General features: G+C 41.1%; 1 protein-coding gene across 12 annotated transcripts in view; it reads right to left on the reverse strand.

Moving 5' to 3' along the window:
• The window catches only part of FGF13 (fibroblast growth factor 13), a 543,918-nt gene that overhangs the window by 46,548 nt on the left and 473,343 nt on the right, over positions 1–24,027 (reverse strand). For 9 of the 12 annotated variants that reach the window (XM_028482272.2, XM_028482263.2, XM_055081566.1 and 6 more), the window contains 2 exons: positions 19,431–19,541; positions 13,925–14,028 (listed from right to left, as the gene is read on the reverse strand). In XM_028482272.2, the coding sequence (XP_028338073.1) occupies positions 13,925–14,028; positions 19,431–19,541 (215 nt within the window). Of the gene's footprint in view, positions 1–3,019; positions 3,074–12,511; positions 12,547–13,924; positions 14,029–19,430; positions 19,542–21,449; positions 21,982–24,027 lie in introns of those variants that run through there. The other 3 variants (XM_028482275.1, XM_007106820.2, XM_028482274.2) reach the window with 3 other exon arrangements.

Below are 24,027 nucleotides of genomic sequence, written 5' to 3' on the forward strand. Positions count from 1 at the left end.
CACCGGGGAAGCCCCCCCCCCCCCGGCCCATGAACTTTTGACTCATCATGGGTTCTCGCAAAGCAGCTCTGTATATGGCTTCCTGAAAGATTAATTTCCTCAATATATTGAATGAAACACTGGTTCATGACGAAATGGTAATGGGTTCGGTGGCAACAATAACGACAAATAAAGGTTTAATAACATCTCATAAAAAAGACAAATTTTCTCTATTACTGCTGTACTTAGATAAACTCTCCACGAAAAATGTTATTGTTTTTTAATGTCTTGCTGCTAACTTTTAAGAACAAAGTTTTATCTTAAGTTCTAAGAGAAAATACATTATTTACGCAAAAGTGATCCTGGTTGGCTTCGATCTTCCCGTAATGTTCCGACAAATGTTTGAAAATGCAGTGTAGCCACTTGATTGGGTGAAGCCATACGCTAATTTATAACCTATGAAATAGTCATTGATTCATTAAGAAATTAAATGTTGGTAACATTCAGAAAAAGAAAGTGTTATTGGGCTTATAGAAGTGAAATGGGAACACGATGAACAGTTTGTGAAGTAATTAACTAATGTGCCAGAAATGAGCAACTTGCTGATGAGACTGTCCAGGTTTTTTCACAGTGGGTCCTACTTTCATTTCCCCTAACTTGAAAACACCAGATGAAGTTTGAGATCCCTCAGGCTGAGGACTGCTGAGCCATTTAAAAATCAGGATTTAACTACTAATAGATGCTATTTACTCAGTAAATCAGTGGATTGCTATCTCAAACTATTATGACACATTTCATATAGAGAGATCTCACACAAATGAGAGTGAGGTCTCGGTAGAATTTCTTGGATTACTGAAATCTGGGTTTGATGAAATCTATATACTGCTAACTAGAAAAATTATATCATATTAAAGGAATGACTCAGAAATTGTACGAATGACACCTATACTTCAGGATTAAGCAGTTACACATAGAAAAATGCTAGAATGTATGTTTGTAAAGCCTCTCAAAGGATGACTTAAGTCACCATTCAACGATGCATAACAACACTCCAGGAAATAACAATAATAATAAACACTCAATTAGGCATGGATGGTTAAAGCAAAGTAAAAATCCAAACCCACTAATTGTCCGTCTTATTTCAGCATGCTTTTTTTTTCTTCGTAATAAGGAATAAATTTTACTTGACAATATATTATTTTAATATCGTTCAAATTTAAATATTTTTTAAAATGCAACAACATGTCTACAATTACCGTCTACTATGGAAAGTAAAGTTGGGTTTTGGTGAATGGTAATTTTTTTTTTTTAAATCTTTATCTTATATTGGAGTACAGTTGATTAACAATGTTGCGTTAGTTTCAGGTGTACAGCAAAGTGATTCACTTATACATATATATGTATCTATTCTTCTTCAAATTCTTTTCCCATTTAGGTTATTACAGAGTATTGAGCAGAGTTCCCTGTGCTATACAATAGGTCTTTGTTGGTTATCTATTTTATTTATTTATTTATTTATTGTTTTAACATCTTTATTGGAGTATAATTGCTTTACAATGGTGTGTTAGTTTCTGCTGTATAACAAAGTGAATCAGCTATATGTATACATATATCCCCCATATCCCCTCCCTCTTGCGTCTCCCTCCCACCCTCCCTATCCCACCCCGCTAGGTGGTCACAAAGCACTGAGCTGATCTCCCTGTGCTATGCAGCTGCTTCCCACTAGCTATCTATTTTGCATTTGGTAGTGTATATATGTCCATGCCACTCTCTCACTTCGTCCCAGCTTACCCTTCCCCCTCCCCGTGTCCTCAAGTCCATTCTCTACGTCTGCGTCTTTATTCCTGTCCTGCCCCTAGGTTGCTCAGAACCTTTTTTTTTTTTTTAAGATTCCATATATATGTGTTAGCATACGGTATTTGGTTTTCTCTTTCTGACTTACTTCACTCTGTGTGACAGACTCTAGGTCCATCTACCTCACTACAAATAGCTCAATTTCGTTCCTTTTTATGGCTGAGTAATATTCCACTGTATATATGTGCCACATCTTCTTTATCCATTCATCTGTTGATGGACACTTAGGTCATCAGCATTTAATCAGTACAGTCACCACCCTATCACAGCACCGATCAAATCTCATTATGGTTCCAATTTTTAAACTCAGTCAGCTCACAATTATCCTGACAAAAATGCCAAGTACTTCCCTCTCCCAAAAGGAAGATCGACCATACAAAAAGACTATTGTATAAATGCTTCTATATTTGCCATAAAAAAAAACCCACTTTGTCAAATATTCTGACAGAAAATTCTCAGTAAACTAACAGGAGAGCCTGAGCTTTAGGTATGTGATCAAACAATCTAAAACCTGTTTGCAGAGCTACCTGTATGAATATTGGCACAAATGGGCAAAAACAAAGCAATGATGGTAAACTTATTTGAAAAGATCTGCCATCATACAATCTCCTCTACTGACTCATTGAATTTCTGCCATATTATGGCAGATCTTTACCACTATGGTGGGAACAAGAATTACGGTGCCTGGGCCAGGTGCTCCCACACTGTTGACCCCTGAGGGTGGAGCACTCGGCCCTTACGGCCTACTCAGAATTTCAGAGAGTACTAATAACCTTGTGGAAGAAAGAGTGTTTCCTTTTTCATTTTGGTTCCCTGAAACTAACAAGACTGAGATGTCCCGGCTGTCAGAAGGAAAGTTCTGAAACAAACCTAGACCAGAATTGTTTCAAAAACATCTGGAATTCTTCTATTTCTTTACTGTTATTACTCCTCACCAGTTTGCTTGCATCCTTTGGATGTTTGGGCGGTACACAATTACAAGAACAACACTACCATCCAGCCAGCTGGTTGCCAAACTGCCTCTCTGGGTCCACACAAAGGAGCAAGCTAGGAGACCAGAGCCCTTACCTCTCCGACAGCAGGAACCATGGAAATAGAATGGACTTGAGGACACGGAGAGGGGGAAGGGAATGTGTTATAGATGTTGAAAGACAAACAAACAAAACAAAACACCCCCCACCCTCACCTTGATGCTGAAATCCACCAGTCTTGCCAAGGCTTGAGAGGTTCAAGGCAGCTGCTGTTGAGGATTGGCAAATAAAAGGATGAATGATGGAGTGGAAAAAGACCCCCGTCAGAATCCGGAGAGAAGGCACACCGAAAGAGCTTCCAAATCATGTAAAATAAAACGCTGCTCTGCGTGCCCTCAGTGTGGACAGAAATCAGGCCAAGGTCCAGAGCAAAGACAAGTACTGAGCAAAACCACCCATCACGGTTCTGTTGATCTCTTTTCTCCAGGTTAATTATTGGTTTGAATAAAGTCTCATGCCTAGATCAGAGACACTGGCACTTATAATGTGTTTCCTGAGCCTATTATCTTACATGAAGTTTAAGAATTGCGAGATTCAAATACCCTTGCGACGTAAATAATGCTTTGATTTATGGGCAGCCCTACTGGAAGCAGAACTTTTTTTGTCTGAGCAAATAATTCTCTTTGGGAATAGAGGAGTACAAAGAAACAAAGTCAGCTGGCTAGGTGGCTTCCCTTGCTGGTAAGGATGTTAAGAACGAAAATATAATAAACAGCTTTAATAAATGTGCTTTTTATCCACTTGCTGTCTCTCGTGTTAAACGCCTCTCTAACCAGCCATCTAATCAGAGAGAAATGGTCCCTGAGTAACAGGGATCTCAGAGCAAGAGGAGATGGTAGCATCAAAACCTCGCTCCATTTCCTCATCAGTGATGAAAATCACTGGTAGGAAATGAATTCCATTCTGGATAAATGAGCACTTGGTATTCCCCAAAAGATCAGATGTTAATATATCTTGCATATTGTAACTCCAAGAAGGTGCATCTCTATCTATGGGTCAGTATTGTTTCTCTTTGCTATGCCTACCTACTACTGCAGCATGACATTACAGAAAAATGGAGGGGAAGATGTCCCCATGTCATTGTCCAAACATGTGAGTTTGACTCTGATATACCTTGGAGCTTTGGTTGGTTGAATCCACTGTAATCCATCTGTTACCCAGGTGGGAGATTTTTTTAAAAGAGTTGCACATTTATAAAACTTCTAAAGCACTTCAACTTACATCTTTTCTTGATATAACTGAAAACCATTTTCCCACTGTATTCAAGTTTACCTTGCTAGGACATATAAACATGGTCTTAATGTGATCTGCTGAAGTCTATGGTGTCAAACACCCAATATATATTCAGTACAACTGGTAAATTTCCATAATGATGCACCCTCACTCACCCCCATCCCCAAGGACATTCGAATTGTTTCCCTATATGGATTTTCTGACAGTGAGTTCTAGACTAAAAATAGCATTGCCAGGCGGTGGAAGTTGGGGAGAAACAGTTCATGCTGATCCTTCCAGTAGATCAACTGTTAACAGTTAGGGCTCTGAACTTGGGACGAATCTCACGTGCACTGTAAACTCCAGCCACTGTCAGTAGAGATCAATGTGATCATTGGGCTGCCTAGTACCTTGTGGATGTTCCACAGATATCTGGTCACTGATTGGCTGACGAAGCTCCTGGACCATTTCAGGCCCAGATGTGTGACTGGGCTTTCTGAGACTGGAAGAACGGAGGGAGTTTTCAGGAAATCTTTACTTTAAAGGTTACGATAACACAACATTGTAAATCAACTACACTCTAATATAAAATAAAGTTTAAAAATAAGAATAAATAACTAAAGGTTGTGATACAGTATAGAAACACTCAGCTTCAGATCTCCCCGAGGCTCTGCCTCTAACTTCTTCAGTGCAAAGAGTCTGCAAAGAGTTAACACTGGTATTACAGGAAATCATTGTTATGACGTGGGCAGGAACCAGGGAATACCACATACAATATCTTGGAGAATTCTTTAATCAGACCAACAACCAAACATTTTTGTTGTTGTAGCCTTGCTGATTTTGTGACCAGATTATAGGAATGGCTTTGTTAGGCACAGGATTTTTTGTTTCACTATTTGCTATATACAATGGAGTTTTACCTGTTGGCATCTCATTTCTGAAAGCTATCGCTGTCATTTTCTAGCGTCTCTTTGTCACTTATGAGAATATTATGGGACGATTCACACCCTCCCTCTGGTTAAGCATTTTTCATTCTCTGTATTATTACAGTCTACATTCCAACACCTTGGGGCAGTTATTTACATTGGACTTTTCCAAATCTCTATAATAATTTTTTTCTCAGGTAAAAATGGACACCATCTCTCATTTTGGCTACTCCTGTTTTATGCTGAGCCAGAATGCCTACACACATCTGAGGCTCTTATGGAAGGGGATGTTATATATCATGGCTACTGGCTATATGTAAAATCTTTCCAAGAAATCAACTGAGGCTTTCCCAGTACTTTCACTTCCAGGAATGTCAAAAGCAGTTAGCATTAGAGTATCTGATGAACAACTTAATCAGAATTTTAGCACAGACGTGTTATCTATTCACACATTCAGCCTGGGCCAAACATATTAAATAGATTAGTCGGGGGCTTGCCAGTTACTAACCTTGGTTACAGCTATTATAATGATCAGAGAAACGCTTTCATTTAAAGTTTCCCTGTTCAGAAGTCACAATTCCCTTTAAGCGGTGTAACCATTGCAACCAGTGCTGTTGCCTTCAATTTTTTGCTCGTGTCTCAGTAATTCACTTTCTTATGTAATCTTGAAACGTTAACACTTGAGAGAATGCATGAAAAGTTATAATTGGGCCCTTTCACATATTTTAAATATTCAAAAGCCTTGACAGAAATAATGTGATTCGTCTTTACATTTTGTCATACACATCTTTATTAATTATTTTAATGAATATTTATTTAAAAGATAATTTTTGCTGGGTATTGCTCTATGTCCAAGAAGGGGGTGGAGAAAAATAAAACCAGTTATTACTTAGTGAGCATGGGATTTGATAGGTAAACTATTTTAAAATATTTAACTTTCACGGAAAAAAAAGGATAGCAAGAAAAAGGGTCTCGATGGGCTCTGTGTTTTTCTATCACATGGTGGATTAAAATTATACAAACAAGAAGGCAGGGACTAAAAACAATGTCTGCACCAAGACATGAGATTCACCGAACGATTAAATGAAATATAGCTAAAAAGTCTTATTTGCTCTGTTTTATAAAGCTATCAAGCATTACAGAATATGTTGCCAGAGCAAAGGTATTACACGTTCAGTGCAGGGTATGTATTTAAAACAGAATTATTTTAGGAATTCCAAAATAACTCATCCCGTAATAGCAACAGAGCAATGAGCATAAGATTGGTTTCTTCCATTTGTCTTTCGTGTATGTGTGTTGTATGCGTGTGCATATATGTGTACGTGTGTGCATTACCTCCTTATATCTGGTTTTATTGGCTAAAATTCTTCTTTGTTATTCTTGCCAATTATTTTATTCTTTAGCTCCAACAGACTGGCTTTTTTCCTACAAATATGAATTTAGCTTCTGAGTTAAAGCCATGAGACACTCTTTTAAATATGTATCCCACGACCTTTCATTTGGATTATTTTTTCAACTTGGCCTCAAAAACGCAATACGGAGCCAATCTTACTCTATTTAGCCACGACTACTATTGTCTCCTTGATTTCTGAGGAGGTATCATCCTCGGTCATTTTTTTCCATCTAAGAAACTAAGACCTTCACCCAGAATAATTTCTCAGTTTGGTTATTATTATTATTTTTTTTTACAGAGACCATAAAGAGAAGGCCCTTGACTTTGAAGGCACAACCAACCAGAGTCATCTAATTTCACATTCAAATAATGTCAAGCTAGATTTTCTTTCACATTTGAATGAAACTTCCATAACTGCAAAGAGAACTAAACCTGTGAAATAATCTGTGACTTGGGAAATCTATTTTGGGTTTGAAAATTATGCTGATTCACTGGCATTCTGAAGGAATATCTAAGATGAATACAGATATGTTGGTATATTTTTCAGTACAATAATTTTAATGGCCTCTAATTCACTAGCACCAACACAATAACTACAAGCCTCTTTAAAACATCAAGTTTGTCTGCTTGAGCTTAGCAGAGCCATTCATTAGCAAACAAAATCTGCTTTTCTTCCTGTAAAATAATTCCGCGTCTACATTTTCCATTTTTAGTGATACCACTCAGAAACAGGGGTGTATGTGTACAATCACCCTTACAATCCACTAGTCTGAACTGAAAATGCCCATCAAAATTGTTTAACCCCGTAGCCACCGAAAACGAAAAAGGCACCAAAATTGGGACTCTGAAGTTTTCAGAATCAACATTTTTTAAATTTTATATTAAACAAATCAAACTCAACAATTTGTGAATTAACTGAAATATACAAAAAAGCGACTCTTGTAGTTAGAAGTTAGAATTTATTTGTGTCTACTCATTTTGCAGGGGGTGATATATATGATGGCTACTGGCTATACGCAAAACCATATAGAAATAGGATAAATTTCATAAAGAAAATGATCATTTTCTTCTATATTGGATATGACGGTGCTCATGTTCATTTTAAATGTATTTCCTTTTATAATTGAGTCAATCCCACCTCCTTAAAGAGCTGTAATGTTTAAACCAGTGCCCTTGCATTTAATTCTATTACATTTTTAAGTCTCTGTGATAATAACCCCAGAAGCTAAATTATACGAACTTGCTGATACACAGATTTGACATAACTCAAACATTTTACATGCTACAAATGTTTGCTGGGAGAACATTCATCACTCTGAAATGATCGATGAATGCATCTAAATTTTAACATCCTTTCTGTGCTAGAATATGGTCTTGAGCTGTGAAGCCGTATCACTGAAAATTAGATCTTAAACTGTCATACACGAAAATCAGAGGAACTAAAGAAATCTGCAGATGAGTAAGGTCGCAGTTGACAGCTAAATGTCCTGAACATCTGAGGCATGTTAACATAAACCAAGACCCCACACATAGTATGAAATCAAAACATGTATCAGAACCCATTTTAATTCACCTGGACGATTTAAACTAACTTTCCATTAAACAATGGTATGGAAGCCCAGTGACTAGAACGGTGAACCCAGGAAATCCTTGCTGTTGGATCCTATTTTTTATGACACTTGTTCATTTTGGGAAAAATGTGTTAAATTTTCTCTACCTCAATTTAGCTATCAGTAAACTTAAATGGCCTATCATCTAAAAAAAAACAACCCCCCCCCAAAAAAAAACAATGGTTAGTTCTCAATTTATTGACTAATTATCTTATTTTTCTAAAGAGATTTGGGATACCTGAAAATATAATGTTAAAAACTGGGTTCTTCAGAGCAGGTATTTACTCAAAGTGTCTCCCAATGGATTGTTTACTAGTTTTAATAAAATAAAATAAATTTTAAAAAGCAAGAACTACACAGTGGAAAATCAGTCAACATCTTGAATGGATCATCAAAATTTACATCTGTGAGGGGAGAAGAAACGTGCTAAGTTTAAACTAAGTAAAAATAATTCAATAGAGAAGGAAAATATGCCCCCTTAGTTCAGATTCAAAGTCTGCCTGGGGCCCTGGGATCAGTAACACACACTGCCTCATTCCCATGGCATGAAGCGGACTCTCAGAGAGACCTGCTTCCTGGTCTTGCATCTAGTTTGCTGTGATAGTCCCAGGACCATAAAACACAGCAGTGAAATCACTCCTAAAAGCCCTCTCTAGAAATATCCGAACGGAAAAGGTTCACTTGTCAAAGGATTTCTGCTTGTCTACACACGTTAGCTATCCCAACAACAACCCAAGCAGCACAGTGTACTCTGGAAATGGAAAACTAGTGTTGAAGAACAGGAAATAATTAGGCAGGGAAAAATGCTGCTACCAAGTTCTGGAATATTCCAAAAGCAGAAGAAAATGCTTTGGGCTCAGCTTTGAGTCTTTATTATCTTGTTTCTAATATCTGTTATTACTCCTCTATTAAGATAGTTACTACGACATTAATAACATTTTTACATTTAAGACTCCTGCTTTCCTATAGCGAATGTTTCTTTCTTTCAAGCAGTTTTGAAATACGTATTACAAATGGCTTTATACTATTAAGTTTTGAGGAACTCTCAAAAGCTTATGTCCAACTCATTATTCTTAGTAAAGGAAAACCAAAGGTATGAACAAAGTTCTCTATACACAATGAGTAATAATTTCCTTACAGTTCTAGAAAGACTTAGTTATATCATGGACAAAAGTAAATATGTTACGAAATAATGGCTAATTATGAGTCTCTGTGCCACAGATGGTTTCTCACTGCCACTTGAGCCTACATCAAGTCTGTCCCCCATGGCAACAAGGAAAAAAGGGAGGGGGAAGGGTGCAAGAATCCTGAGATTAATCATGGAAAGCAAATTGCTATCTCTGTAGCAATAAAATGTGGAAGTATTGTTTCTTTACTTAATGGCCAAAGGGGGTAAGAAATGGTACAAGTGTAAAACTGAATTTAAAAGAAATCGAGGAGAAAAAAAAAAAATAAAAGAAATCGAGGGATGTAGAAGCAGAAATGCAAAAGAAGATAGAAAAAAGAAGAGGAAATAGAATAAGGAATCTCTTCGAAGGATCAGCATTTTCTTGCATCTCAAGAAACCAGCCTTTAGAAATGTAAGGGTAATTTGTTTACAAGAACGGAAAAAGAAGGTCAGCTTCAGAAATTTCAGATATAAGACAAAGTGCCTATAAATTCATGGTTTCTGAATTCATTGCGGGGGGTGGGGGCAGTTCTCAGTGCTCTTCAGCAATCATTTTTCTTAGTCGTCTATCAGTGGCTTTCAACCCAGGCTACACGTTAGAATCAGCTGGGGAGCTTTGGAAAATACTACTGCACAGACTCCACCCTCAGATATTTTGATATTATTAGTTCGTGTTTAGCACAGAGAATGGAATGTTCTTAAAGGTCCTCAGGTGATTCTCATAGGTAACTAAGCTTTGTGAACTATCATCTGACTAGGGGGGTCAAGAAACTTTTTTTGGTAAGGACAAGACAGTAAATAATTTAGGCTTTGTGGGCCACAAGGGCTCTTGTTGCAACTATTCAATTCTGCTGTTGTATGGCAATGGCAGCCACAGACTTTTGAATGGGTGTTACTGTGTCCCAATAAAACTGTATTTACCAAAAGAGGCGGTAGGCTGGATTTGGCCCATGGGTCACAGTTTATCCACCCCTGGTCATTAGACTGTTTCCTCTCCCCTTTCCTAAAACAGCTGTTCCAAACCTTCACCTATGTCCTCCCTATGCCTGATTTTTGGCAGATGACTCTCTTTCCTGTTTCAGTGGGAAAATACAGGTCATCCGGCTGGAAATTCTTCAACTTCCTTGTCCATCACCTGCAGACTTAGTACACCTACGTCTGCGTCTGTCCTCATCTCTTTGCCTCCTGTTGTAGAAACAGCATCTCTTCAAGGTGAATCTAATCCTCTCACTTCTACTCAGTTCCATCTCCCTCTCTGACTCCTTTGGGACCCTACTCCACAAAGGGTCCCACCTCCTATGTCTTTAGCACCTCCCTTGGTACTAGCTCTTGCCCTTCAGCTAACAAATATATTCAAGAGTTTTAACCAAAGAACCCTCAAAGCCTTCTTCAATCGCATGTCCTCCTCTAAATACCCGTTCCTCCCTTTCCCTTAGAAAGTCTACACCTACTGCCTCTACCTCCTCTCTTCCCGTTCACCCCTCAAGTCACTGCAGCCTGGCTTCTGTCCCCACTACTCCACCGACAGTGCTCTTGCCAAGACTGCCGAAGACCTTCATACGGTGTAGTCCTAGTTCTTGTCTTACTTGTTTTCTCTGAAGCTTCTGACATTGTTGACTCTTCTGAAAACTCTCTCCCCGCTTGGTTTTTGCAATGCTATGATATCTGCCACAGTTCGTTCTTTTGCTGCTGGCCGCTTCCATGCTAGTATTGCCTAATATTATTTGACAAACTCTCTTTTCTCCTTACGCTATGTATTCCTCAACTCTTCTCGTGGCATCAACCACCACCTACATGTGGTAACTCCCGCATTTTATCTCTAGCTCACATCTCTTCCTCAAGCTCTAGGTTCATATTTTCAGACATCTATGTCAAGCTGTACTCAGGTATCGTTTTTTCCCCCCAAATCTGTAGTTTTTCCTTTATTCTCCATCTTGGTTATTAATAGCTCACCATCAACTCAACTGCCAAAGGTAAAATTCTCACTCTCCCTCAGGGACCCTAATAATCACTGCTGTGCAAATTGTAAAAAATGTCTACCTGAGGATACTTTATTTCCATCTGTGCAGTAAGTGGCAACTATACATGTTCAACCATACATGGTGTTCCCGCTCTCCCTCCAAATCCAATCAGCCACCAAATCCTCAGGATTCTACCTCTGAAATGCCCCGCAAATCCACCTCCATTTAGCCACTGCCACTGCAAACGTTGTAAGGCAGACCTTAGTCAGCCCTCACCAAGATGATTTTCAATAACCTCCGAACAGATTTTTTTTTTACTTGCTCACATCAGTAGCCTCTACTTCCTTTTCTTATTTTTGCTTCCCCCCTAAGGTCTCTGTCCAATCTTATTTTCTCTTTGTTAACAAAACCGCATTACAGTATTTCAGGAGCAGAAGTGCCACAGTTTTATGTAAGGGAAGAACAATCCTTTCCCTTTGGTGACCCTCTCTTCTTGATGAAGCAAGATATTTCATTTAGCTTTTTGGTCTTGTGTTGCTGAAGTCACTAAGACAGACAATATCCTGAGAGAGTCTGAGTGCTGTATTTTTAAAAAGATGATAATAAATGGAGTACCCACTGAGGTTAGTGATCAACGTGGTGATGGGACCCCAAACCACAATCAGTAAGAAGTCATGAGAAGAACTGGGTAATTTATCCTGGAGAAGATTCTGATTCTTTCCTGGAGCAGACTAATTTGGGTATTTTTTCCTCTATGAACTCTAGGATTATCAATCAGACATCTCTCCTCCTTAACGAAAACCTAGTTTCTTTCCCTTAAAAGGAAACACTTACTTAAGGTTTCCCTTCCTTAATAGGAGAGGCATACAAAGTGATCCACATTTTGCTGTATATTGGCCTGCCCACCAAAGAAAGGAAGCCCATCCATCTTCAATGCTGATTCCCCTGGAAAGCCTTCCTTAGAAATGAGCTCACGTTGACATTTACCATCTGCTAGGATAACGGTCAACTTGAATGGTAGGCTATGAGTTTTTGACATCAATTCCCCACATGTAATACGGCATGCCCTAATTTTCTTGAGCGGGAGTACGTGACATACTGCCTAACTTACATGACATTTTCTCATTTGAACTTAAACATTATTTGCAAACTGTTTTAAAAAATTTACTGTTGCCAGATTTTTAAAAAATCAACCTTTCTCATCAGGGCACCGCAATGGTGACCACAGCTCAGTGAAATTCTAGATGCTTTACCAGTAATGATTTCCTATGCCATCTGGTATTTACCTTCTCAAAAGTATGCCCTGTATATTCCACTTCCTTCCCATACCTGCATAGTAGTTGCAGAAAGCAGTCATTTATTTTATGAAAAACCTACCTTTGCATCTGGTCCTGATGAGGTAGTCTGTTGATCTAAATGAGGTTAATTAAAATCCTTTGTTATTAAATTATCTTAACGCACAAATCTGAAAGACAAATCCCCTTCCTACCGTTTATAATAATGGCCATGTATTAATAAAGTGACAGACGTCATGAAGTTTGCAATAAACTCAAATCTTCCATTTGTAAAAAGAATAAAACCCCTGCATTTATTAAACAACAAGACAGTTGAAATGGCCTGATAGGAACGCTGATCGTGATCAGGATTTGAAGATTACGCTGCTAATCTTTTATTGTGGAATCTGAAATGCACTACCCAGGTTTACCAAATGAATAGGCCCTTTGGTCTCACTCTCCTCCCGCCCCTCTTTCCCATCTTGGTCTCTGAAAAACAGAGTCATGACATGGTTTCACCAGGTCTGAGAGTCTTTCTACATACCTGGCTTTGAAATAAATTTAAGGAACCGGCCAGGGCAAGAGTGTTCAAAGGTAACCACTTTTGCAGTTTGAGGAATAGATTTCTCTAGTCATGGTCATAGCCTACTTCAAGGCTATCTAGAAGGAAGTTTGACAAGCAATTTTCTCCATTTTTAACATCTTATCCTTTTCTTAGAATATATGAAGTTCAAAACAAAGATTAAAAAATATTCACATATTAAGTGGTCTCCTGTACTCTGTATCTAGATCTACTGCTAAGAATAAAATCCTAACCCTGGTACTGTACCATTTCTGCCTATGTTTAAATGTAAAAATTTTTAAAGTTTAAAGTGGCCCCAGGTTCCTAGCTGAACTGTTGTCTACATTGTTTACGAATTTCTTGGAAAAAGTTTCATTTTGTACTCTGTACATTGTAAACTTTTAAAAGGCAAGCAGGAATTTGTAAGGAGAGATTGATCTGTGCTTGATGGAAAAACAGAATTTAAGGTAGAGACAGCAGATGTGACCTAACTGAACTGAAGATAAGATACAGAAACACTTCTAAAACTGTTCTTTATGTCCTAGAGTTGATCTGAGGAAGAGGTTTCATTAATTTCTTCAGGAGTAAACATGGATAAATATATGTTGAACTGAGTTATAGAAATGGCTTTGCTTCCCACAGCTGCAAAGCACTACAGCAAGATAGACCATTATATCATATGCTACACAAAATAACAACCCATATGCCAATGTATGCAAAAATGTTTAGTGAATCTTTGAATTTTATACCCAAAATGCTAGCTTCCAATGATTACTTAGTAATAAGTATAATTTTCACTGGAAATTAATTTGTCTTTTCAAAGAAGATATTTCCATCCAGACCACTCTTCCTCAAATCACACAAGTCTGCAATGATAACACATATGCAGCCTATTTCACTTCATATCAGGTGAAGAGTAGAATAATCAAAACATGAACACAGTGAAAGGCTTACCGAGGTGTACAGGTATCCCTCGCTGTTCATTGCCAAATACAGCTTGGTTTGAACTCCTTGAATAGCCACCACTCGAAGACCCACAGGGATGAGGTTAAACAGAGCTGCAACCCAAAAGAATGTGAAAACAAGGTTATGATTTCGAATTCCATAGCTTTTCAATGTTTCCAGCAGACTGTCTTTTCTTCCAAAAGTACTGTGTGCTTGGTAGGAATATTCATATATATGTATATACATATACATATATATATATATATATATATATGTATATATATAAAACTACAGATAGATAGGGCCTCTTCTACCTTTCAGTATTCTTGATTCATGGCTGCAGTCATATAACGGGGACTATAGCTACATATTTTCAAACACCCTGGAGAAAATGGAAGACAATTCCATGGTTTGTATAGTGTTGGAGGTGGGAAATCTTGATGCTTCTGTAAAGATCCAGTTCCAGGAATTGGTCTACATATTAAATAGCTTTATTTTCAACCAGCCAAGGTTTTAAACTGCTCCCTTAGACAACTGCTGAAATTCACAGACACAGATATGATCTATCAGCTGGGGAGAGATTCCTAGAATCTCAGAAAAGACACTAGTCCAACTCCTTCACCTAAATCGTCTGTATTATTTCTGACGCAACCACAAAAAAAGAGTTCCAGGCCTTGAAAAAAAGGAGTCTTACGTTCCCACCGTAGTATCTCTTAAAGAACATTTTCTAAGATTGGGTTGAGATAGGTTGTCTTTTAGTCTCTGGGAGCAAAGGTTATAGGAATAAAAACAATGAACTCGAGCGGTTTATTTATTTCATTTTTTTTTTTTTCCTAAATAGTTGTAAGTGGGCGGCTGGCTCGTGCCAAGGAGGCCTCCATTTCTCCATTTGAAGGTTTGATTGCGTGAAACTTACACCCCAGCTCTCTTCACAATCACACACCACTCACTGGATGAAACCAGTGGGCGTCTTCCCCCTACCAGCTGTCTACTCCCTCCTACACCAGGAATCAAAATAAAACAGTACATTTTTAAAACGTAGTGCTTGCCACACACATCTTTTGAAAATAGCCTGTGCACCTTTCTCTCAAGAGTCCTAGACCAATGTTGGCGATTTTTGCCTTGGTGTGTAAGTTTATGGAGGATGATAAATTGGTCTGCTATCACTCCTGTGAACAAGAACGTAAAGCAGTCACCCCGCGGGTAAGAAGAGTTTTTCTCAGATCTCTTATCTTGCTGTATGCATATTCTACTGCAGTAGGTGGGGTTACGGAGGTGAGAAATATTAATGAAGAACTCAATATTCCTTGGCGAGCCTACAATGTACCTTTCCCTGAAAGCCAGGGTGTCACCAGAGAGGAGCCAGGACAGTGTACGGTTCAAAATGCAAGTGTCCCTACTACATGCCACTGATGGCATTTCACTCAATACTCATCATATTTGAAGCTGTGCCCTTCTGTTATGTGAGGTGAAGGGAAGTAATTGCACAGATTGCGAGCCAGGAGCTAATGCTATATTTGACCATGCAGTGCCCGGGAATGAAGTCCGATCTCACTGAGCAGGTCATGTATACGTTCTGTATGGGGAAACCATGATAATATTACATTTTTGGAATGTAAGAGATCACAATCCCATGACATAAAAGCTCATAGTTTTAAATTCTGATATCTAAAAAACCAAATGAAACCAAACAAAAACCTCCATATGGGTTTGGCTTAAAAGCCATACCACTAGACAACTAGAACACCAGTGTATGTCTGAATCCTAGTTTAGTCAAACTAATAGATGATAATAGATGATAGATGAGGGGTAATAAAGGGCGCTCAGAATTGTTTCTAGAACTTCATTTTTCACAATATTCTGAACCTCCTTAGTTCTCTGAATGCAGGTGGTAACGAGCAAAAAACAGAGAAAGAGAGAGAGAGAGAAATATTTGATTTTCACCGTGTGCCCCAACTCCTCTCTGATGTGTGTTTTAATGGGCAAGAAAATGCTTAAGTCCCAAACATCAGATAGCGGTAGGAGGAAGAGAAGCAAAGAACATCAGTAACCCATGCCCGGCATTATGGATTCCTGAATAACAGTATGAACTCTATAGTGGCCATGGATTTTTCACTATGCACCATAAATTTCTGTGAAGCCTGATTCAAAAACAAAAAATACCACTCTAACATAAAAAATCGAAGAGAGCAGCAAAAGTGGAGAGTGACGGGTGATACCAGTCCAATCTTTTTTCTTTAGACAGTCAAGATAGATCATAAAACAGGTTTGTTTAAAGTCTCTCTAAAGGGACAGTATTTCCAGATAATAATGCAAAGAAATTACATCAAGGGTGAGCCTGCACGGGTTTAATATTCTCCAATATGCCTTTGCTTCTCTAAATCTGGAGTAGTTCATGGACTTAAGATATTATTTTGATTAGGATGAAAATATGCTAAACATGAAAAGAGAACAATTGATTTTATTTGTGTATCTAAAACACATTCATTAAACACCTAATATCTCTTTTTCCATTTCTGTCAAAATTTTGAAGAAGATTTTAATAAATAAAAGGGCCTTCGTTTCTTGTTTTCTGTTGTGTCTCCATAAAAACAAACTCCTTCTACCTCGAAGGGACCGTTTTTCTCAGAGATGTGCGCACAGTTGGCACTCAGTGTTTGCCGAATACGAAAGTGAGGCCATCCTTTTTTATCAGTTGGGTTAAGATCAATTTCTCAAAGGGAGTAATTTAAAAAGTATATATTAATGTAGATTGGAAAGACTTGACCCATTGAGCTGGTAACACTACTGGAGTTTTGAAAGGAAAGCTGCCTATTCTAACATCGCCCTCATTGAACCCATGGCAGATATTATAAAACCACTCCCTTGAAATGTCTATCATCTCTTCCTTTTCAGGGGGCAATAGATAATTTACAGTGGTTGACTTGCTCATGATGAGAGTTTACTGGACTAACATTTATCACTGTAATAAAGCTACCTAAGGTCAGCTTGAATGCATAATATCAAACATATGTTTTTAGAAATAGATGTATCTGGGTAAACGTGAACTGATTTGTTTTACCATGATCTGGCTTACCGTGTCAGAATTAAAATATCATAAAATCAACCACGTTGAACTAAGTGAGAAAAAAATGAAAGATCCTAAAAATTAATAAAAATAAGAAAAATATAAACATAATACCAGGAATGCATATTAAGGAAATAGTATAAAAATGAAAAAGTGAGAGTTGGGGGAAAAAAAAAAAAACTTGTACTTTTGTTCCACTCATTTAAAATAATTAATTAAATAATGAATGCCAAGAAAAGTGCTTGGCTTAGGGGGAAAAAAAAAGAAGCCATCTGCATGGCTAAACTTCCATTTTAATGATGATCAGTTTAATGATCACTTTAACCATTAAACATTCTTGTTTCGTGATGACTTAACACCCTACGATGTACTTAAGTGGGAAGAAAAGCTGGCTCTCTGGCCCCTGGTTATACTTGGCAGCATAGGTAGAGTGAAGCCCCACAGACCTGCTATTTATTTGGAGATACTTTTTATTTGTATGGTTCATGTGATGGTAATACCGTCAGCTGACTCACCTCTCATTATTCCAGTGTGCCTAAACACAGATTCTGTCTCTTTAAAGGCCTGACAATATCATTAGTATACAGAAATGCCATGCATATCAGTCAGTTATAAGACAACCAAAAGGCACAAGCTATGCGTATGCAGGAATTGAAAAGTAAAACCTACTACCTGATTCCACAGTTAAGAAATGGAGCCTTGATTTACACACGTACACATACATATATGTGTGTGTGTACGCGTGTCTGTGTGTACATATCTATGTGTGTGTAATATCCTAAAATGACTACATATACAGTGTGATCTTGATGCGTGTGCCATATTGCTGTTTATAAACAAATGAATTGTCTGGGGTTTTTTTTTTTCCTTTTCAGGAAAACTGAAACGCTGGACCCAAAATAACTTTTTCACCGATTTCCACCTTGAAAAAACGTTAAAAGCAGATGGGGGAAAACCTGACCGGGTGGGGCTCACTCGCAGCTGATCGTGAACTTCCTTCCAATGATGCCCAGTGAATCCGTTTTGCTGAGGCACTTTGGAAAATGGAGCAGCTTACATCCCCTAATTTCTTTCCCAAACACCGATTTAAACATACAATTTATGGGAATGTTTTATTACTGGTCATAATGGACTCATGTCTGTTATAGGAGTGCAGTAAAACCCTCTAGTTACCCCTGACTCATTTTTTTTTCAAATAGAAGAAAGAGTATGCACGAAAGAATATCTAGCATACTCATTGTAGAACTTCAGCATCACAACAGTAACACTGCATTTTGCAAAACAGTGCAAAAATCTAGTAAACCATTTAAGTATGGAACTCTTTCATCCTAGGTACCAACAGAGCTTTCTTGAAGGGTAATTAAGGGTGACTTCCTCTTGAGGTCTTGCATTGGCCATCAATCAGCCCAGGACGCTTTCTTAAAAGATGTGGAACTCTTTTAACACTCAACATTGGAACCCTTGTCTATGGCTTTGTTGTCTCTAGCCCCACATCTCTGAAAATGCTGCAGAGGACTTGTTAGCATTCAGATGGGCTTTCCTCCGTAATGGGACTATTTCTGGGAAGCTACCAAAGTCTGAGGGAAATGCAATATAAATTAGGGAAAATCGGGAAGGAGTGGTGAGAACTAGGTGGTTTAGCCTCATGGAACACTGAATAGGTCTGCAGCAATCTGCTAATTGCAAAACCCCACCAATTATTACCATTGCAGTGGGCCGTTACTAGTTGTGAATTTATGTTTTGATGACTCCAAATAAATAAAGCATATGTAACAAAAGGTTATATAATATCTTGGAATCACTATCCTTCAGTAATTGGAAATAAAATTGACTTTCTTTTTGATGTGTTTCTCTTTTAGGTTCACCATGATGGTCTCCAATTTGGTCCTAAGACCACGGGGTTAAAAATAAAGCACTCAAAGAAATGTCTTTACCCACCTGTGGAGGTATCTCAGTGTTAAAATCCCAATTAGTCTGAGAGTTATCAGTGTCTGTGGAGGCGGGGGGAGCAGAAGTGAAAGCTTGTAATGATGAATTCTCCTGACATGAAACCTCTCCTCTCTCTTGGGATGAGACCGGTTCTTAAGAGTAGAGATAACCGTGCTATTTCAGGATCAGTGTGTGGGTGAGTAAATTTTCTGTGGGAAAAAAGTAATAAAATCCAAAGGACAGCCATAAATCTATCCAGATCACCATGGAGATGACATTTGGATTGTTCCTTAGAATGGTGTCAACATTATTTGCTACAGTTCACTATTCTAGATATTTTCATGGTCCCCTTCCTTTAGGTTAACCTGCTGAAACAGGATTATATAGTGTTGACTCTATTTTGGATTTGCTTTGGGATTTAGCAAGGGTTGTTTATTTCAAAAAAAAAAAAAGAAAGAAAGAAAACACAATGTCAACAACATGCTGGGATATACTATTATTTATTTTGCAGTCACTTACTGTAAGTGCTGTCCTCATCTTTCGTGCCATCAATGGTTCCATCTGCCTGCAGCTGCAAGTGGTAACCTTGTCGGCTGTATAGTTTGGTAACTATACCCTTAAGCTGAGGCTCTGCAAGGAGAAGGATGGTTTGGATCAATTGATAAGTTGTACATATATAGTTGAAAAGACTCAGATTTCAGAACTCTAGTTTTATTTAAAAATTTTAGTGGAAAAGGTCAAATGACACTTTTATTTAAAGAGTCCCCTGAAAGAAAGCAAACAAACAAACTCCAAGCTTCAGAACCAGTCTCCGAACTGAAGAAACATTTGATTTCTACCTGGTAACGCTGGTAAAGCCCTAAAGCTACTGACAGCACGGACAGTTTCTGATAGCGTGTCCTTTGGCTTACAGGGTGGCACTCTAGCTCATTGAGCATTCGAAATGGGTTGGCAAATGGCATATTCTGCCTTTTAACAACGTGCTACTTCTCATGTGGAAGGAAAAGGAGGAATACTAAGATGATTTAGAGTGGTTTACCAAGCAGGGACCAAAAACACTCTAGCAAAGATTTCCCTCAGAAATACCACAATTTGAATAAAGAATTACCTCCATTCTCAGAAGGTTGAAAACGCATCAATAACCTGGAACCCCATCAAAGGACTTCTATTTAGAAAACTGAGCCGCGATACAAAAAAAGGGGGAGGGGAGAATAAAACAACCATTATCATACCCTATCGTATTAATTATCCTTAGGGAAAACGGGTGCAAAGAGCAGGGGTTTTGTTGGTGGGGAGGAAAGAAAATTAGTTCATATTTATTTTCAAATTTCGCATCAAATATAATTATCCAAAATATGTGTTCTCAAAATAATTTTCAATTATGAATCACCATAGATTAATGAAGTGTCTCATTTATCAATAACAGCCATGTTATCCAAAATTTGCTTTTATTGAATACAGACACCTGTACTGAAATGATGTTTACGTGATTATTCAGGCCACATAATCATGCTTTGCCACCGCTTAACCCTGTTTAAAAACAAGCCGAATTTACAGCTAATGCCTTAAAAACTTCGAGCAAGCAGAAAATGTGTCTGCATTTCTATTCCAGGATGTGTAGAACACACAAATAGCGAAATAACAGACTGATGAATAAGTCTGAAATTCTGTGTTATTTATCTAGTAAAAGGAAGAAAACAGCGTAAAGGATTCATTTGGTTAAGAATAGCCAAATAAGCTGCCTCTACGCCTGAAGGTCTACCTTGACGCAACCCGACACCTCTAGCTGTGTGAATTTCCCCTGGCACCGGAATACCGCGCTACTCTTCTCACTGAACAGGCTCAAAAGGACCCACGATCTGGCTCTGAGTTTAAAGTCTCTTCAATCCTGCGTTTTAGTAGTAAGTAACCACAGTTTGACTAGTCTCAACCAGATCACTAAGCTCCTTGCCACAGGTTCTAGGAATCCACCCCCTTCTCTCCAGCAAATATTTCAAAGCTGCACCACAAGTCTGTCCCGATAAGCTTAAAAGTGATCAAAGAAACAGACTGCCTGGATAGCTGAAGCCCACGGCCCTTGGGGGTGGAAGCTGGAGGGGAAGGGTCAGAGCTTCGGGGGTGAAGGCAAGGGAGGGATTCCCCGGGTTTCCTGGGGTGGAGGTGGGCAGGGGTCTGCCCAGCTCCGCGCCTGCAATGAACACGCCACTCACGCGATAGCCACGTCTGGGTCACGCCTGCCCAGAGCCCACGGGCTTGCACACATGTGGCCTGTCTGAAGCTGACTGCGCGCCCGCTGGGCAGGGTATGCCCCCAGGCTCTGCCCCTGTCCCACGGCAGTTGCAATGCAGCAAGCCTGTTACTGTTACGAAGGAGGCGAGAAAGCGATCGCTTCCCACGCACGCACACCGGCTAGGTGGCCACATCCGCGCTAGATGGGCCGCCAACAAACTCACCTCCGCCTCCATCCACGCCCCCCAGCCCCCTCCACGCCCGTAAAGTACGGGGGCGCGAGAACGCCAGCCAAGAGCCCCTTCCAACCTGGTCTCCTTCTGCGCCTCTTCTTGGAGCCGAAGAGTTTGACCCGGGAAAAGACGTTTAACTTGTTTTTGTCGCAGCTGGTCTTGCCTTTGCTGGGGCTGCTGACACACTTGCAGGCGTTCGACTTCTCACGCTCCCGGGCTTGTCGCTTCTGCCGGATGAGCGAGCTGGCGATAGCCGCCGCCATGGCCACGACGCCCACCACCACCACCACTTCTTTCCCGGCCCCTCTCCGGGTTCGCCTCCTCCTCCCGCTCGTCCGCCGCTCGTCCGCTCGGTCTCGAGCCTCCGCCGCCTTCGTCTCCGGAGCCGGCGCTCGCCCGGGCTTCTCCGCGCTCGGGCTTCAGCCGAGGAGGGGGCTCAGCATGCCGGCCGAGCTCCTCCGGCGGTGGTCCGGATCCCGCGCGGGCTGCCGGCTGCCTGGGGCCGAGCCGACGCCACAGCCCCGGGCCGGAATCGCGGGCGAGACTGCCAGGCGGAGGCAGAGCCGCGCGAGTGCGTGCGCTCGGCCCCTGCGCCCCGAGGACACTGTGCGAGTCCAAGTGGCTCGGGTCGGAGTTTGGCGGCACCCACCGCCCGGTGCCGCGCGGCGGGGGCCGGAGGAGGGAGGCAGGCGGAGGGAGGGAGCGCGGGCGGGAGAGAGGCCGGGAGCGCGGGCGGCAGCAGGGAGGGGGGGATGGAGGAAGCGCGCGGGGGAGCGCGCCCTCGCCCTGGCCCCTCCGAGCCTCCGACTAGTCCTTGCAACTTCTTGGCCTGCCGATCGGGAAAAGTTGGCCTGTGCCAGCTTTCCGACGGGGCTCAAACAGGTAATGGCCTTGCATCTTCGCTGCCGCCGCTGCCGCCGCTGCCGCCGCTGCCGCTCTGGGCGCGGCACAGACTCAGTATAGGAATTCCGTCGCCGCAGGCACCCTCCGGAAGAGCGCGACGGCCTCCCGCGGCCCCCTCCCCCGGCGGCCCCTCCCTCCCGGAGCCCAGCCCGCTGGCTCCCTGCCGCGGGCCGCCCCCAGCCGCCCCACCCCCCAAGTCCCCGGCGGGCCGCTCGGGCTAACACCTGTAGGGGCTCAATCTCCCAAAGCCTTCTCCCCTCCCCTTCCCCGAAGGAGCTTCGGGAGGAAACGGTGATGGAGGAGGCACTGGGATGAGGCAGTTGGGTTGGAGGAGCCGGGGGTTGCTTGGCGATGGGGGCGGCGGAGTGGGATGTTCCGTTAGCGTGTGACTCTTAGCTGACCAGGTTACGCCCGGGCTGGAGCCCCCGCCCCAGGCTCGGACTCACAACACCCACTCCCCTCCAAACACACAGTCGCTGAGGTTTTTCGCATGGCGACACTTGTAGCCATCTAGGAAAGAGGCCGGGGCTCGCAGACTGCTTTAGCCCCCGCGGCCGCGGCGGCAGCAGCACTGCAGAGCTGCGCCCGCACGCCACGCTGCCACCCGGTGGTTTCTGCTGACTCTTCATTTCAGGCCAATTTGTGCGGCCCGAGCCCCGTTTTTCCTCGCCACAAAACAGAATGCGCCCCCTCATCATTCTGTTCGGCTTTGGCATCCAAACAAAGAGCTTGGGTCGTGTACCATAAGCAGTATCTGGCAAATGCAGAGCTGAGCCTCTTTATTTAAGCTCTGGCGCGTCTCCAATACCCTAACTTCCCCGCCCCCCCACCCCAAGCTCAGGCAGCCTGCCTCCCTCCAATTCAGGAATCAAGTCTCGCTTGTTGCTCACTTCACTCAATTCACAAGTTCTGCCCCTTCCCTGTTCTATAGTTTAATCTGGAGACGAAAGAAGGAATTTTGAGGTCAAATGTAACAAAAAGAATAGTCCGTCCACATCCCTCCCTTCAAACAGACATGATTGTTTTACTATGTTACTTGATTTCTGACGCCAGAAAGGAAGCCCCCCAATAGTTAAGTCTGCTCCAACGTGGAGCTACCACTATGCTCTGTTTACTGGACCTCCACCCCTTTTCAGATCTTTTCAGAATTGATACAGATGCAAAACCAAATGCCTAGACCCTGGTCCTTTCCTGAGCTCTTCTGCCTGAACCTCAACTAAGAAACTGAAATCTTTCAGGCTTCTTAGCCCATCAGAGTTGAATCACTTGAACCTTCTGTAAATTTCATTGCTCCACAGGGGAAGCTGCTGCCACCTCCCTTCCACCTTTCCCCAATCTTGAAGTGTCTCTTGCCCTGTCAGAAGCACGATTACGTGTCTGCTAAGGTGGGCGGGGGTGAAGGTGCAGGGACTGAAACGGATAGATACAGGAGAATGATGCCGAATGGTCTGAAATTCCCTGCAGGTTAGTCTCCTGCTCCTCTGTGCTTTGCACTTTCCCAAAAGAAAAGGGAGGACCAAAAAAAAAAAAAAAAAAAAAAAGAAAAGAAAAAGAAAAAGGAGGACAAGGTAGGAGAGTTTTAGCACCTCAAGTCCATCGAAGTATCTTCAGACCTGCATTCACAGGGGAGAAACCCTGCTCTGCTCCCACGGAACTCTGAACACCTTAAAAATTGGGGCTGGGGCTTGGTCACCACTAGATTCCCATCTCCTGGCACAGTTCCTGTCACATGATTTATGCTCAATAAAAGT

Source organism: Physeter macrocephalus, chromosome 21, assembly GCF_002837175.3.
Source record: "Physeter macrocephalus isolate SW-GA chromosome 21, ASM283717v5, whole genome shotgun sequence".
In the NCBI taxonomy this organism is placed as follows: Eukaryota; Metazoa; Chordata; class Mammalia; order Artiodactyla; family Physeteridae; genus Physeter; species Physeter macrocephalus.